At 40.1% G+C, this 18,723-nt stretch overlaps 1 protein-coding gene across 8 annotated transcripts in view; it reads right to left on the minus strand.

Moving 5' to 3' along the window:
- LOC140200139 (TPR and ankyrin repeat-containing protein 1-like) overlaps positions 1-18,723 on the minus strand; it is a 152,534-nt gene that overhangs the window by 59,495 nt on the left and 74,316 nt on the right. For all 8 annotated transcript variants that reach the window (XM_072263029.1, XM_072263010.1, XM_072263039.1 and 5 more), the window contains 2 exons: positions 18,389-18,562; positions 4,032-6,839 (listed from right to left, as the gene is read on the minus strand). In XM_072263029.1, the coding sequence (XP_072119130.1) occupies positions 4,032-6,839; positions 18,389-18,562 (2,982 nt within the window). The remainder of the gene's footprint in view (positions 1-4,031; positions 6,840-18,388; positions 18,563-18,723) is intronic.

The following is an 18,723-nucleotide window of genomic DNA, read 5'->3' on the forward strand; positions in this document are numbered from 1 at the left end:
TCTCATCACTGCTTTTGCCAGTGTTCTCTAATGGATTGCCAGAAGTGGTTAATTTGGAAACCAGATATAGACTCTTCCATTTTTGTGCAATCCTCATATACAGATAGTATATATACACATACAAATTCTATCCACATTGCTCATTTCTTAACTTAAAATTCTACTTGCGTTAAAAGGGAGATTTTTCATATATTCTTGGTTACAATGGTGGCAGCTGTCATGGTCAGCATTTTTAAAACAACCCCATGATGATCCAAACTTTTAAAGAACTAATAATATCAGCTTTAAAGTGCACACGCTATTGTAACATAAGAAATACGCCAGCTTGTGCATTATGTCTTAGAAACAGTAATGAGATAAAAAAAATTGCCTAATAATGAACAGTGAAAAACAGTTTGCCAGGACACCTTCAGTACATTTCAGGGCAGAAGTCCAATAAAGACAGACTGTATAGTATTATAGAACATTACAGTGCTGGACAGGCCATTCAGTCCACATTATTGCACACATACAAATGCCAGTTTATGCTAAATGCCCTCCTCCTCCATATCATCTATATCCCAACACCCATCCCACATTCATGTGTCTGTCCAAGAAACTCAAACTCCACTGAACTGCCCGCTTCCACTACTATCCCAATAATCTATTCTAGTCATTTACGACTCTCTGCATAAAATACTTACCCTTTCACATTGCCTTAGCACTTCCCCCTTTTAACCTTAAAAACATGCTGCCTGTTGCATGGTATTTTTACCCTGGGGAAAATTCTGACTATTTACCCTACGTCACTTAATTTAAAAATTCTCTATCAGGTCTTCCCCAAGCCTCTAACCCTACCAGTTACGCAGCCTCTTTCAATGAGCTATGGAGCTGAACCCCAGATCCCTCTGCACCTTAATGCTATTAACTGAAAAATCACTACTAATGATCTCTTGAGCTACCTCTTTTACAACCCTGGGGAGTAGCTCATCTGGTCCAGGTGACTTATCTACCTTCAGACCCTTCAGCTTTCCAAGCACCTTCTCCTTTGTAATAGCAGCTGCCTTCTCTTCTGGCATACTGCAGTAATCTTCTATAGTGAAGACTGACACAAAGTATTTATTAAGTTCCTCCAGCATTTCTTTGTCCCCCTTTACTTCAGTGTCATTTTCAGGTGGTCTGATACTCACTCAACCCACTCTTTTACCCTTCATATACCTGAAAAGTCTTTTGTTGTCCTCTGTTGCTATTGGCTGCTTACCTTCATATGTCACCATTCCTCTCCTTTTTTGCTTTTTTTTTAAAAAAGTTGCCTTCTGTTGGTTTTTACAAGCTTTCCAATCCGCTAGTTTCCCATTGATTTTTGCTATATTATATGCCCTCTCCTTTACTTTTATGCTGTCTTTGACTTCCTTTATCCACTAGTTTCCTCATCCACCCTTTAGAATACTATTTCTTCTTTAGGATGTATCTATCCTCTGCCTTCTGAATTACTCCCAGAAACTCCAGCCAATGCTGTTATGCCGTCATCCCTGCTAGTGTCCCCTTCCAATCAACTTTGGCCAGCTCTTCTCTCATGCCTGTGCAATACTCTTTACTCCACTGTAACACTGATGTATCTCATTTAGGTTCTCTCTCTCAAACTGCAGGGTGAACTCTATCATATCATGATCACTGCCTTCTAAGCATTCTACTCAAATCTGCTTTGATATTTATCAAGATAAGGACCTTGAGGATAGAATCAGACAGCATGGAAGCAGGCTCTTCATACCAACTGAGCAAGTCCCATCTGCCCACAGAACTTTAATCTTTCCTATCCATGTGCTTATCTCAATGTTGATGTGTCCACTTCAACCACTATTTCTGGCAGCTCCCTTTGCTTGAAGAAGCTACCCCTGATATCCCTTTTAAATCTCTTGTTTCTGATCTTAAATCTATGCTCTCATTATTTCTGCTGTATGCTTGGAGTTTGTGTGTTATTCCTGTGACCATGTGGCTTCCTTTGAATCCAGGTTATTGAGAAAGACAAAATATGAGATAGTTGGGGCCTTGGCAAAGATCTTTGTGTCCCCTCTAGCCACAGGCACGGCCCCAGAGGAGTGGCAAGTAGTTAATTTTGTTTCATTATACAAGAAGAGAGAGTAATCCTGGAAACCATAGACCAGTGAACCTCACATCAATAGTAAGGCTACTAATGGAATCATTCTTAGGTGTAGGATTTATGAGCATTTGGAAAATCACAGCCTAATTAATTAGCATGGTTTTGAGTGAGGCAAGTCACATCTTCACTAACTTGCAATATACACAAAATGCTGGAGGAACTTAGCAGGCCAGGCAGCATCTATGGAAAAGAGTACAGTTAACGTTCTGGGCGGAGACTCAGCATTTTGTTGTGCGTTGCTTGGACTTCCAGCATCTGTTGTTTTTCTCTTGTTTGTGATTGGATCTTTACTAAATTGACTGGGCTTTTCAAAGAGGTAACAAAGATGATTGATGAAGGTACAGCTGTGGATGTCATCTACATTGATTTCAGTAAGGCATTTGACTAGGTTCCTCATGGTAGGCTCATCTATAAAATTGATATGCATTGCACCACTGGTAACTTGGCCTTTTGGACTCAGAATTGGCTTGCACTTATAAAGCAGAGAGTAGTAGTCAATGGAACCTATTCTGGCTGGAGGTCCGTGACTAGAGGCATCCGCAAGGATCCATACTGTGACCTCTGGGGGTGTGTGTGTGTGTGTGTGTGTGTGTGTGTGTGTGTGTCTGTGTGTGTCTGTGTGTGTGTGTGTCTGTGTGTGTGTGTATATATATAAGAAGCTAAAGAATACAGCAATGCATAGATCAGTTGTACATATAGGCAGAGAAATGGCAGATGGCACTTAATCCAGACAAATGTGAGGTGCTGCACTTCAGGCAAAGCAAATGCAAATGGAGAGTACGCAATTGATAGCAGGATCATTAACAGTGTTAGAGGAATCTTGGGGCCCCATTCCTTGGTTCCCTGAAAGCAACTGCACAGGTTGATATGGTGATAAATGATGTATATGGCCTGCTTGTCTTTGATTGTCAGTGCATTGAGTTCAGGAGTCAGGAAGTTACTGTATGTTGCAACTTCATAAAGCTCTGGTTTGGCTGCAGCTGGAACATTAACATTCAATTCTGGTCGCTCCATTATAGGAAGATGTTCAGACTTCAAAGAGAATGCACAAGAGGTTTACAGTATGCTACCTAGATTAGAGGGCACATGTTATAGGGAAAGGGAGAGATTGGGAAACTTGGGTTGTTTTCACTGGAGTGGCAAAAGCTGAGGGAAGACTTGACAGAGTGTATAAGATAATGACAGTCATAGCTAGAAAGCTGGTATCTTTTCTTCCCCAGGGTAAAAATATCTTTAAGGTGAGAGGGAAAAGTTCAAACCAAATTTGAGGGGCAAGGTATTTTACATCGAGGAGGGAGGATGCCTGGAATGCAGTGCCAGAAATGGTAGTGGAGGCAAGTACGATAGAGGTCTTTAAGAGACTGCTAGATAGACACATGAATGTGCAGAGCATGGAGGGATATGGATAATGTACAGTCAGATGAATTAACATGCATAAGCAATTAATTACTAGTTTAGTTAATTAGTAAGGTACATCATTATTGGCTGAAAGGCCAATTCCTGTGCTGTACTGTTCTATGTTCCATCCTGTATAATCAAATTTCTAACTGTAACAAAGTCAGTCTGCTCCCCTAGCTATAAAATACCATACAGCTATTGCTCTGTCGACCTTCTCCCTCCCTTTCTGCACAGCTGAGCCACCACAATCTTGGTTCCAGCTGCAATGTGACAATATGAATGCCCTGATGTACCCAACAAGTTACAGCAACACCACATAGACGAATGGTGACTAGATTTCAATATTATGGCAAGTAGTGTAGAAAGGAGCTTAAAATAAAACTCCATCCTCTCAGTATTGGGGTAGAAACAAAAATCAGCATTTTTATCCCAAAAGGAACTAAGATTTTATGTGTGCATTTTTAATAATTTAGCAAAAAATTATGTGCATTACCTGAGTGTGACCGGTAGTTCTGATGTAGCTGATATATTTTGCTTGGCACTTTTACATGATACTGTTTCTTATTGCTTTGGCTAGAATCACGGGCATAATAAAACAGGGAACGCAGGTCACTAAAGCGGAAAGCCACACCCTTCATAATGCTCTGAGCTGTATCACCAGTAAGGAACATAGAATTTGGGTCATTGATGCACTTCATGAGGGTTGCAAGCTCTGCTTGTGTAAAATCCTGTATTTCATCACCATACAGTTCGTGAATGGACCACGGAAGTTCATCTAATTTGGACAGTCGCAAGGAAAGGCTGTACAACAAATCTTCCTCATCAAAGTATCCGTATTGTGATTTTATTTGCTGGTACGTCTGAAAGAAGGAATAGATTTCTGTTCTGTCTTCACGGAAGTTTGGTGCTCTTTTTTTCCCCAGGTTAATATACTGTTCTTCTGTTAGACAGCCTTGAGGGCTATTTAAAGCCTCAACAGAACCTTTTAAGAAGGATTTGATCTCCTTCCACACCAAAGCAGGATTAAACTGTGGTTTTCCTTTTATCATTTTGGGCCAAATATCACATGCAAATACTTCATAAGAAACAAAGATACGAGGATCAAATTCTTTGCTGTGATCCTCTACAGCCATTTGTTCATCATCTAGAAACTCTCCTTCATACTCTTCTTCTTCATCCTCACCATGCAAATCTGGTATTGTCATTTCTTCTTGAACAGACCACCCCACAATGTTCCTTTTTAGACTGCCATCTTCATTCCGAGGGAAAAAGGGTTCTGGCAAGGATGCATCAATCAACAGCAACAATTGTTTAGAAGTCATGAATAGGGGGTAATTCTCATCATTAATATCCTGAAGTCTATAAAATGTGAGATCAGGAGGTTTGAAATGGTTTGTGGCTTTGGTGGATTTGGTAAGCTCAATAAAGTTTTTCAAGACTTCCTGACACAAGACGTGGTTTTTGGTGACAAAAATTTGATGCAAGTGCTCAAGTTGGTTGATAGCAGTATCATCTTCTGGCTCATCTTCATGATGTGGTGTCAATTCACTGTCACAAGTAGTAAGTGATGCTTCATTCAGATGCAAATCACAATTTTGTGCATTACATTGAAAATCATTCTTCCCATTGGCGCAATCTGATGAGTCAATCACTGCTTCATCCTTTTCACTGTCAACCTGAGATTTCTTCTTAAGCCAAAGCTGTCGCACCAGCAGGGGACTGCCAACCTCTTCTACCTTCTTCCAGTAGAGCTGAAAATGTTTCCAAAGTCTGTACAGACAGCAAGTGGTCTTCCCAGTTCCACTTCGTCCAATGAGAATGATTGCTTCCAATGGTTTGGGGTCAAGGTCAATTATTGCATACTCCAATTCTCCCACTCTAAAAGGATATTCAACCCTGGATTCCAGATTAGTAATAATATTAAGAGCCATATTAGTACTAAAGCTATGGAACTTCATTATGTTATATTCTGTCTCCACTGCACTGGCAGGTGGGAAGTATTCTGGTAGCTTTTCTTTCAGTTCTTTCCAATTGACATATTCTACAAAGATCAATGGGATCTTCTTTTGGGCATTTAAGTTTGAGGTAAACACAGCTTTGCTTATACCTTTAAGTTTCTTCCGGAGGCTGCAGGCTGCTCCGCGGTTGTATGAACTGGCAATTGCTGTCAAGGCTCGATCAACCTTATTGTGATCCAAGATAATATCCCAGATTCGAATGATCTCACTATATATCCTTCCTGTGACTCGCTCCTGAGGATGGGAAGAAAGCTCTGATTCAAAGATCTTCTCTGGTTTTTCACTGCAGCGGGGTGAAAAGTCTACTGCAAGCTCCCATAGCATTCGTGCCCCTTTGTCAAGTTTGGCTTCGTAAAGTTTGATGGGGCTTTTCAGGTACTTGAGTGGTTTCTGGAGGCTTTGTGTCCATTCTCCATTACCAAGTTGTTGAATCGCTTTTATAGTTTTCGTCTTCATGTGCTGAGGTACATCTCTAGAGCCAAGCTTCTTCAGTACTTCCGATGTGCATTCAATCTCCCACGTCATATTATCAAAATCCAGGTCCTGTAAATTGGTCACTTCTTCTGGTATCAGGTTTTGATGCTCTATATCACCAGCCCCATTCAACATTACAGCTTCAACATTAGCAGCATTTTGATAAAAGTCTGCTTTGAGAACTTCAGACTTAGCCTGAGTTGCGTCACTCAGCTGGCCATCAGAAAGGGGCATTTTTAAAGGGTGTTCTTCTGTTGTTGTCTCAATGACATGAAATTGTTGAATCAATTTTGCAATTTCATTTGCAACAATTTGCTGAGTAGATAAAACATGCTCTTCATTCAATAACTTTAATGATGGTCCTTCTACTGCTTGAGAACTGTCACTATTAAGATCACACTCCTGAGACTGTAGAGCGCATGGTATTTCTGTTGTCTGATGAGAGGGGCACTTAACATGCATTACATTTTTCATACTCTTTGATGTCCGTGCCTTCTGGTTTTGGTCATTTTGTTCTCTTTTCTTTCGATAACGTGATTTCACTTTATTCCACACAATCATCCGCTGGTCATCTTTCTTAATTTTGTAGGAAAATAGCTGCCCATCCTTGTTTTTCACCCTGTCATTGATTTCAAACTTGGTTATCATATCCATTATTTCCTCATGGTTTTTTGAAAAGGATTTCTGAAACATGATGTGCAACACAGTATTTCCATTCTTATCTTGAGAGCTGGCATTGAGGTTTGGGGAGCTTGATTCAGAGTTGTAGTTCTCCAACAGATATTTCAATATGTGCAAGCCAAACTCATCTGCAAATAGAACAGAAAATCAAAACTACTTTAAACTTAAATACTGATATAGCCTAGAATGAAGCAGAAGTTTTTACCACAAAATCTACAACAATTTCAATACAAGATATCTGGCCTAAATCCACTCTCCAACTCTTGCTTTGTATAATTAATTTGGTAGAGGTTTCTTGCAGTCTGATGACAATGAAACTGCTAGCATTCCTAATCATTACCGCACGATTTTCAAGTGTGCACTTTCCATGGACGGTAATATGAACTTAGAAATACCTGTTTACCAATTGCAACAGGTCTAAGACGACGTGCATCTTGTAGAGTTCAGTGTAAATAGGAACTTCAATAAAGCCTACAATTATTCCTCATTCATCATTAAGAATTGTGTCTTTCCTCTTTGATTTGAATAAAAGGAGATAAAAGCTGCAGGTGCCTTCCGTAACAATCCACTAATTTAAAAGTACTTTTAGACAGATGCTTACACTGCCTTGTAACCTTAAATGTTTCTAAGTATATAACCATATAACAATTTCAGCACGGAAACAGGCCATCTCGGTCATTCTAGTCCGTGCTGAACTCTTACTCTCACCTAGTCCCACCGACCTGCACTCAGCCCATAACCCTCCATTCCTTTCCTCTCCATATATCTATCCAATTTAACTTTAAACGACAACATTGAACCTGCCTCAACCACTTCTGCTGGAAGCTCGTTCCACACAGCTACCACTCTCTGAGTAAAGTTCCCCCTCATGTTACCCCTAAACTTTTCCCCATTAACTCTCAACTCATGTCCTCTTGTTTGAATCTCCCTCATTCTCAATGGAAAAAGCCTATCCACGTCAACTCTATCAATCCCCCTCATAATTTTAAATACCTCTACCAAGTCCCCCCCTCAACCTTCTACGCTCCAAAGAATAAAGACCTAACTTGTTCAACCTTTCTCTGTAACTTAGTAGATGAAACTCAGGCAACATTTTAGTAAACCTCCTCTGTACTCTCTCAATTTTATTGACATCTTTCCTATAATTCGGTGACCAGAACTGTACACAATACTCCAAATTTGGCCTTATACAATTTCAACATGACATCCCAACTCCTATACTCAATGCTCTGAATAAAGGCAGCATACCAAAAGCTTTCTTCACCATCCTATCCACATGAGATTCCACCTTCAGGGAACTATGCACCATTATTCCTAGATCCCTCTGTTCTACTGCATTCTTCAATGCCCTACCATTTACCATGTAAGTCCTATTTTGATTAGTCCTACCAAAATGTAACACCTCACATTTATCAGCATTAAACTCCATCTGCCATCTTTCAGCCCACTCTTCTAACTGACCTAAATCTCTCTGCAAGCTTTGAAAACCTACCTCATCATCCACAACGCCACCTATCTTAGTATCATCTGCATCCTTACTAATCTAATTTACCACCCCATCATCCAGATCATTAATATATATTACAAACAACATTGGACCCAGTACAGATCCCTGAAGCACACTGCTACACACCCTCCTCTAATCTGACACACAGTTATCCACCACTACTCTCTGGCGTCTCCCATCTAGCCACTGCTGAACCCATTTTACTACTTCCATATTAATGCCTAACGGTTGAACCTTCCTGACTAACCTTCCATGTGGAACCTTGTCAAAGGCCTTACTGAAGTCCATATAGACAACATCCACTGCTTTACCCTCGTCAACTTTCTTAGTACCTCATCAAAAAATTCAGTAAGATTTGTCAAACATGACCTTCCACGCACAAATCCATGTTGACTGATCCTAATCGGACTCTGTCTATCCAGATAATTATATGTACCATCTCTAAGAATACTTTCCATCAATTTACCCACCACTGACGTCAAACTCACAGGCCGATAATTGCTAGGTTTACTCTTAGAACCCTTTTTAAACAATGGAACCACATGAGCAATACGCCAATCATCCCTGTTTCTAATGACATTTGAAATATTTCTGTCAAGAGCCCCTGCTACTTCTACACTAATTTCCCTCAAGGTCCTAAGGAATGTCTTGTCCGGACCCGGAGATCTATCCACTTTTATATTCCTTAAAAGCGCCAGTCCTTCCTCTTTTTTAATTGTCATACTTCCCATAACTACCCTTCTTGTTTCCTTTATCTTACACAATATCCTTCTCCTTAGTGAATACTGAAGAAAAGAAATTGTTCAAAATCTCCCCCATCTCTTTTGGCTCTGTACATAGCCGTCCACTCTGATTCTCCAAGGGACCAATTTTATCCCTCACTATCCTTTTGCCACTAACATAACTGTAGAAACCCTTTAGATTTATTTTCACCTTACTTGCCAAAGCAGCCTCGTATCTTCTTTTAGCTTTTCTAATTTCTTTGTTAAGATTCTTATTACATTCTTTATATTCCTCGAGTTCCTCATTAACTCCAAGCTGCCTATAATTATTGAAGATCCCTCTCTTTTTCCGAACCAAGTTTCCAATATCCCTTGAAAACCATGGCTCTCTCAAACTTTTAACCTTTCCTTTCAACCTAACAGGAACATAAAGATTCTGAACCCTCAAAATTTCACCTTTAAATGACCTCCATTTCTCTATTACATCCTTCCCATAAAAGAAACTGTCCCAATCCACTCCTTCTAAATCCTTTCGCATCTCCTCAAAGTTAGCCTTTCTCCAATCAAAAATCTCAATCCTAGGTCCAGTCCTATCCTTCTCCATAGTTACACTGAAACTAATGGTATTGTGATCATTGGACCCAAAGTGCTCCCCAGCACATACCTCTGTCACCTGCCCTGTCTCATTCCCTAACAGGAGATCCAACACTGCCCCTTCTCTAGTTGGTACCTCTATGTATTGCTCCAAAAAACTATCCTGCACACATCTGACAAACTCCAAACCATCCAGCCCAGTCTATGTGGGAAAATTAAAATCTCCCACAATCACAACCTTGTGCTTACTACAAGTATCTGCTATCTCCTTACAAATTTGCTCCTCCAGTTCTCAGTCCCCATTAGGTGGTCTATAATACACCCCTATAAGCATCACAACACCTTTCCTATTCCACAATTCCACCCAAATAGCCTCCCTAGATGAGTCCACTAATCTATCCCGCCAAAGCAACGCTGTAATATTTTCTCTGACAAGCAATGTAACACCTCCCCCTCTTGCCCCTCCTATCCTATCACACCTGAAGCAACAAAATCCTGGAATATTTAGTTGCCAATCACACCCCTACTGCAACCACATTTCACTAATACCTACAACATCATATTTCCAGGTATCAATCCATGCTCTAAGCTCATCCGTCTTTCTTACAATGCTCCTAGCATTAAAATAGATGCATTTAAGAAACTCTCCACCTATAAGTACCTAAAAAATTTTGAAGCATCAAAATATTTTAGGACTAAATTTGAGTATTTTTCACATTTTTGAACAACTTTGTGGGGTTCTTTGTTTCTGAAAGTTTTAGAAACATTCCTACAAGCTCAAACAAGAAGAGCACTTCAAACAGATCAAGGAGTCTGGTTACATATTGAAAACTCTACGTTTGATGAGCAGGATTGTTTTGCCTATGTGAAGGAAGAGAAGGCCTGAGAGCTTTGCCATGCAGAAACCTCCCAGAAGTCTCCAGGATTTCTGCCAGGAGAGATCCTGAAGCAAATATCCTATTTTATGACATAGAGATCAATGGTGAAAATCAAATTTGCTCCAATATTTCTCTTTATCAAAGAGTACCAGCAATAGGAACAGGATTGAGCTATCCAGCCCTTAAGTCATCATCAAGAACCATCAATGCCACTTCCAGAATAATCCCCACATTCACTGGTTCTCCAACGTTCTCTGTTTTGAATGAACAAAATGAATGAGTCTCTGCATCTCTTCAGGGCAAAGTATTCCAAAAGATCAGCACCCTTTGAGTAAAGAAGCCTTTCATCATTTCAGTCGCAAATGGCCTAGCCTTTACTTACAACCGTGCTCCCTGATCCTGAACTCTTTAGTTAGGCTGAATATCCTCTAGCCTATCAAAACCTGTAAGAAACTTTTACGTTTTGGTGAGATCATATGCTATTTTCCTAAACTCTGGAGAAATCTGTTTCAATCTGCAGCAAATCTGCCATGCCTGGAACCAATCCAGTACTTTCTTGAAAGCAAGTACATCTTTTCTTAGCAATCACACCGGTGCAATCTTTCCAAGTTTGCTTTTAGAACTTCTGTGGATACTATTTCAACAATTTATTTTGTAGATTAACACACAATGCTAAAAGGGCTTATTAAATGTTGTCTTTCAAATTTCTTAAGTTTGCATTTATTCATTATCTATCCAGTCACCAATGTAACTTCTCCAGAAAAATATTCTGTAATCTTGTAGATGTCTACCACATTCTCTTGTCCAGCTCCATCTCCAGCCATTTTATATAACAATCACCACATTAAAGACATTTTTATTAACATACTTTCCAACTTACATCCCTCCTGCAAGGGAGTACTTACAGTACACCAACAATTGCTTTATTTATTTCAAATAAGTTAAAAGCTATCTGGGTCAGTTATGCCTGGTCCTTCATGAAAATGTCTTTTCATCCAAATGCAAAGGGTTAAACATCCCAAAATAAATTAACAAAGCTCTCCAGATTGAGGAAGGCGTCCAATAACTCTATAACAAACTATTATCTTGATATTTAAAGAACACTCTTGATTTTATGCTCATTGTATTTTTTTTCTCTAAGTTAGCCATGAGTTTACAAACAAAATAAAATAGTTAAAATTTAATGTAAGTTGCTGTTTAAAAAACATATCAAAAGTTTTGAGTGTAATTAACTTCCTTAAAGGAGAAAGTGTCACTATTAGGACAAAAGCCCTCAAATTCCATTACTGGTGGAGCACAAGAAGAAATCTAATGAAAACAGTGGATCGCTAAATGTGGTTCACTTTAGAAATCCAGTAAAAATGAAATGTAAAAGGATGCAATGTTGAAATAATGGAAATAAATATGCCTTGTTTGCAAAATTAAGAAGACTTAAAATAATTCAAATGTTCATACAAAAGTTTAAAAACTCATTTAATTCAGAAATTTGGTGGCAGTTCAGTAGCACAGCAACTAGCTTAACAGTGTCACAGCACCAGCAACCCAGGTTCAATTCTGCCACTTTCTGTAAGGAGTTTGTATGTTCTCCATATGTTTGCGTGGGTTTCCCCCAGGTGTTCCAGTTTCCTGCCATGTTCTAAATATGTATGGGTTAGTAGGCAAATTGGTCACATAGGTGTAATTGGGATTGGGCTTGTTACTGTTGAAAATAAAAATTCTGTCAAGAAGATGAGTGACATGAGCGGTGATGTCTTCAACAACATACGCATCAGCAGAAAGGAGGCAATGGCAGCCTTAACAATCATGAAGATGGATAAATCCCTAGGACTTGGCTTGGTGCATTCTCAGAACTAGTGGTAAGCTTGAGAAGAAATTGCAGAGGTTGCAACAGAGAATTTGTTTCATCTTTCACCTCAGGTGTGGTTCCAGAGAACTGGAAAGCGGCTAATGGGGGACCATTGTTTAAAAAAGGTAGCAAAAAAAAAGTAAGGAAACTACAGTACTGTGCAAAAGTCTTAGGCACCCAAGATTTTTATATACAGTTTGTTTTAGATGGGTTTTTTTGTCTTCTGTATTAATGTGTCAGTAGGAAGAGCAGATTTTAGATTGCCATTCATTTTCCAAAAATTTAAATGTTACAGTGAAATTTTTATATTTCATTAAAGTAACATATTAAATCATTTTTCAAATAAAAATTTGATTACTTTGTCGGTCTATAACCCAGTGCACGATTAAACACAGAACAATCAGGTGCTAATGATCAATGACATGAGTCAAATGAACCAAACTGATTAACTGAAATGGAAATGGGTGTAGAAGGAATCAACCTGGGCAAAGGACAACCAAATTAAAAGGTGATGGTGTGGCAGATGTGACGGTTGTACTTTCCAATCTTCACTTCTTACGCCATGCAAGAGTGGGCATAGCAACACAAAGTGGTCATCTTGTACCAGCAAGGTCTCTCCCAAGCAGAAATTTCATGACAGAGAGGAATTTCAAGATGTGCTGTCCAAGCTCTTCTGAAGAAGCATGAAAGACATGAAATTGATGATCACTGGATTCTCTAAACATATAAAAATAAAGAAATGGGCATGGTTGAGGACCAGAAACACAGTGGTTGGCCACAGAAACTGAGTGCAGTAGAAGAAAGATGCATCAAACTGATGTCCCATCTAAATCAGAAGAGGTCCAGCAGAGCTACCAGCTCTGAACACACAGAAACCATTGGAACCCAAGTACATCTCTCGACAATCCAGAGAAGACTTGTCAGAAGTGGTCTTCATGGAAAAGTTGCCACCAGAAACCATTCCTTCAAAGTGGAACCAAACCCAAGAGACTCATCTATGCACAAAAACACAAGGACTGAAGGACTGAACAATTGCAGCAAATGCTCTGGATTGAAGAGCCAAAATTTGAAAACTTTGGCAGTTTGTCCATAGAAGAGCTGGAGAGTGCTGAATAGATAAGTGTCTGCAGCCAACTCACAGAGGTTCCCTGCAGGTCTGGAATTGCATTTCTGCAAATGGAGTGAGTGATCTGGTCAGAATGAATGGAATCCTCAATGCTGAGAAGTACAAGCAGATTCTCATCCATCATCCAGGGAGGTGGCTGATCAGTCCCAACTTCATTCTGCAGCAGGACAATGACCCCAAACACACTGCCAAGGTCAGAAAGAACTGTCTTCAGTGAAATAAAGAACAAGGAGCTCTGCAGTGGATGGTATGGCCTCCATAGAGCCTCGATCTCAACATTAGTGAGGCTGTCTGGGATTACCTGCACATACAGAAGCAAGCAACACAGCCAAAGTCTGCAGAGTAACTGTGGCAAGTTCTCCAAGGTGCTTGGATTAACCTACCAGCTGATTTTCCTATAAAGCTGCACAACAGTGTACCTAAGAGAATTGATGCAGTATTAAAGGCAAATGATGGTGACACCAAATATTGATTTGATTTTAGTTCTTAGCTGTTTACTGTTCTTTTTTGCTTTTTTGATATTTAGAATCTTTTCATTTCTTTGTATTTGAAAGCATCTCCGTTTTACAGAATGTTTTTACATGTACCTAAGATTTTTGCACAGTACTGTGCAGGACATTGAGTTTGACATTCATGGTGGGTAAATTACTGGAAGGGATTCTGAGAGCAGGGTGAGCTGCCACAGAGACTATTACCAGGTAGCACTCACATCTACAGTGATGAAGGCTTGACAGAATGGTCATAGCTAAAATTAACTTCTACCAGAGGAAGGATCTGGATCCTGTGGAAATGTATCTGTATCCTTGAAGTTTATACGAATTTATAATCTTTGTAAATTGTATTGTGATAAAATGGAATCTCTATAATCCCAGAGTGCATTACTAACTTGCTGACGTAGCTAGATAAGAAGCTTGCAGGAGTACGTGACTTAGAGCACAGAGTGTCTGGACTTTGCACGATTAAAAGCAGAGAAACAAGACACAGTTGTTTTGGGGGTGGGAGGAACCTCGAGGACAAAGACAAATGGGCTCATGCAAGATAAATGTGAAATAAAACAGGATGCAGTTAAGGATGGAACGACCTCAAGGACATGAAGTTAATGATTACTAGACTCTTGTAAACATACAAAAATTATCTGTTTGAGCTGTAAGATTGAAGTTTTCTACCGACGACTTAACATACGGAGATGCAAATGATAAATGCCCTTATAAGTTGCTCCATGCCAAGTTTGTTGTTGTCTGTTACTGTTTATTAAAAAGACCTAGCTGAGCAGTACAGAACAACCCACTACAATTTGCCTAATGCCACATCAGGTCTACAAAAGATGCAATCTTACTGGGTCTCCACTTAGCCTTGGGCTACCTGGACAGCAGCAATTTCTACATCAGGATGCCACTTATTGATTATAGCTCAGCATTCAATACCATCATGCCCTAAGTACTAAGCAGTAAGCTTCAAAACCTGGGCCTCCGTACCTCCTTCTGCAACTGGACTTCCTTATAGGAAGACCAGTCAGTGTGGATGGGAAGTAACGTCTGTTCCTCGCAGACAAATCAACTCAGGCACACTTCAAGGATCCGTGCTTAACTTACTACTCCACTCACGATTGTATGGCTAGGCACAGCTCAATCGCCACCTTTAAATTCGCTGAAGACACAACTGTTGTTGGCAGGATCTCAGATGTGTGATGAGGAGGTGAACACGAGTGAGATATATCAGCTGGTTGAGTGGTATCACAACAATAACCTTGCTCTCAGTGACAGTCAGACCAAGGATTTAACTGTGGACTTCAGGAAATGGAAAATCAAGGGAACACACACCAGTCCTCATCGAGGGACCAGCAGTGGAAACAATGAGCAGTTTTTAAGTTCCTGGGTGTCAGCACCTCTAAAGATCTATCTTGGAAACAACTCTGATGCAATTATGAAGAAAGCACGCCAGCAGCTATACCTCTTTAGCAGCTTGAGGAGATTTGACATGTCATCAAAAACTCTAGCAAGTTTCTACAGATCTTTCACCATTTGCTTGCATCACCACCTGGTACAGAGGTTCGAATGCATAGGAAAATAAAAAGCTGCAGAGGGCTGTAGACACACCCAGCTCCATCAAAGGCACTAGTCTCCTTACCACAGTGGACCATATAACCATATAACAATTACAGCACGGAAACAGGCCATCTCGGCCCTTCTAGTCCGTGCTGAACTCTTCCTCTCACCTAGTCTCACCAACCTGCACTCAGCCCATAACCCTCCATTCCTTTCCTGTCCATATATCTATCCAATTTAACTTTAAATAACAATATCAAACCTGCCTCAATCACTCCTACTGGAAGCTCGTTCCACACCGCTTCCACTCTCTGAGTAACGAAGTTCCCCCTCATGTTACCCCTAAACTTTTGCCCTTTAACTCTCAACTCATGTCCTCTTGTTTGAATCTCCCCCACTCTCAATGGAAAAAGCCTATCCACATCAACTCTATCTATCCCCCTCAATTTTAAATACCTCTACCAAGTCCCCTCCTCAACCTTCTACGCTCCAAAGAATAAAGACTTAACTTGTTCAACCTTTCTCTGTAACTTAGATGAAACCCAGGCAACATTCTAGTAAATCTCCTTTGTACTCTCTCAATTTTGTTGACATCTTTCCTATAATTTAGAGACCAGAACTGTACACAATACTCCAAATTTGGCCTTACCAATGCCTTGTACAATTTCAACATTACATCCCAACTCCTATACTCAATGCTCTGATTTATGAAGGCCAGCATACCATAAGCTTTCTTCACCACCCTATCCACATGAGATTCCACCTTCAGGGAACTATGCACCATTATTCCTAGATCCCTCTGTTCTACTGCATTCTTCAATGCCCTACCATTTACCATGTATGTCCTATTTTGATTAGTCCTACCAAAACGTAGCACCTCACATTTATCAGGACACAAGACATAGAAGCAGAATTTGGGCATTCAGCCTATCGAGCCTGCTCCGCTATATCATCATGGCTCATTTATTATCCCTTTTCATCCCCATTCTGCTGACTTCTCCCCATAACATTTGACACCCTGACTAATCAACAACCTATCAACCTCTGCTTTAAATATACTCAATGACTTGGCCTTCCCAGCTATCTGTGGTAATGAATTCCACAGATTCACCACCCTTTGGCTAAAGAAATTCCTCCTCATCTCTGTTCTACTCTGAGGCTGTGCCCACTGGTCTTTGACTCACCAACTAGGGAAAACACCCTTTGCACATCCACTCTATCTAGCCCTTTCAATATTCGATAGGTTTCAATGAGACTCCCCCCCTCCCCCAAAAACCCCCCATTCTTCTAAACTCCAGCGAGTACAGGCCCAGAAAGACACATTCAAATAGCAGTGCCTCAAGACAGCATCCATCTTAAAGGACGATCACCAATCAAGACATGCTGTTTTCTCACTACTGCTATCTAATACACACTTAAATGTTTTACAAACAGCTTTTATCCTTCCTCCACCAGATTTAGGAACAGTCCGTGAACACTACCTCGCTATTTTGCTCTCCTTTTGCACTTTTTTAGGATATTTCTTATTGTAGCTTAAAGTAATTTTTTGTGTGTTGCACTGTACAGCTGCCGGAAAATAATGTATTCTGCAACCTAAGTTAGTTATGATAAAACCTGATTCTGATGAACAGGGTCTACCAACGTTTAAAGACACGGTCCACTTTTGGACAGTCAGCACAACTTCACGCCTGAGAAGTCCGGTCTGACAGATCTCTTGGGGAGTTCTTCGAGGAGGTAACAAAGAAGGTATAGGCTCACGAATGGCCAGTCTGGCAAGTTATATTGCATAGGATCCAGGGGAAGATAGCAGATTGGATTCATAATTGGTTTATTGCAAGGAAACAGAATGTGACTGTCTAGCATTGTTTCACTGACTGGAGGCCCACAACGAGTGGTGTGCCACAGGACCTGGCACCTCTGCTTTATGTAATTTATACGGACAATCTGGATGCAAGTCATGGTTAGTAAGTCGGCAGATAATACTAAAATTGCTCATGTTGTAGATAGTGTAAAAGGTCATCAAAAATTAAAGGGTGATCTTGAGCAGCTAAGCTAGCTAGGTGGCCTGAGGATTGACAAATGGCTTTCAATCCAGATTAACGTGAGGGAATTATTATGAAACAGAGGGACCTAGGAGAGCAAGTGCATAGTTTACAGAAAGTAGTGTCTCAGGTAGAAAGGGTGGTTGGCACTCTGGCCTTCACCAGTCAAGGCCAGTACAGGAGCTGGGAAGTATGGTGCAGTTATATTAGATGTTGATGCGGCTTTATCTGGAATATTGTGTACAGTTGGTGTCACTTGGATAAAAGAAATATATTAAAGTAGAAATAGTGCAGAAAATATTTACCAGGATTGCATTTACTTGGGGGCCTGAGTTACAAGTAGAGGTTACATAGAACAGGAATTTATTCCCTGTAATGTAGGAGACTGATGGTTACCTGATAGAGGTATGTAAGCTCATGAGGGACATAGCCAGGCTAAAAGCTCATTGTCTTTTTTGTTGGGAGGTGGTGCTAGAAACAAATAAAGACAGTTTAAGATCAGAGGCAAGAGATTTGAAAGGAACATTAGGAGCAGCTTCTTCACGCAATGGGGTGGTGCGTATTTGGAACATGCCACAAGAAATAATGGCGACGGTGAGCACATTAGCAAGGCTTCGAAGCCATCTAACAAGCACATGGAGAAGTTTAGAGAGCTATATGTCAAAGTTAGGCAGGTGGGACCAGCACACAGTCAGCATGGATGAATTAGGCTGAAGGCTCTGTTTCTATGCCGTATAACTCAATTATCTGAGGAAGAAGGGGCATTTCAAAAGTTTTGGAAACACCGATCTTCTGAACATTTTTAATTATGGTTATATTTCCATATTAAAGTTAATTATGACAAATTCATAAGTTTGATTTAAGAACTGTATTGAAGTTAGTTAACAATAATTTAGCAAGTAAAGCCAAAGATTTACCCTTTTTGTCCAGAACAATATAAACTGCAGCATGAAGAGGAGTGTCGCCTAGCTTTATACTAAGATCACGTGGATTTGCCCCATTTTTCAACAAGAAATGCACAAGCTTGAAATCATGCTTTCTCAGCGAAAACTGCATTGGAGATTCTTGACTACCAATTCCACAGACAGGAGCTGTAAAAACAATAAACAACAAAGAATGTGTCAGTAAGTGCCGGGAAAAGGAAAATGATACTAGGATGTCCCTTTACAACAATGAAGTATTTATGATACAAAATGAAGGCACAGATTTAACAAATCAGAGAAGGATATGATGCATCTTTAAGACTGATATT

Source organism: Mobula birostris, chromosome 1, assembly GCF_030028105.1.
Source record: "Mobula birostris isolate sMobBir1 chromosome 1, sMobBir1.hap1, whole genome shotgun sequence".
NCBI classification, from domain to species: Eukaryota; Metazoa; Chordata; class Chondrichthyes; order Myliobatiformes; family Myliobatidae; genus Mobula; species Mobula birostris.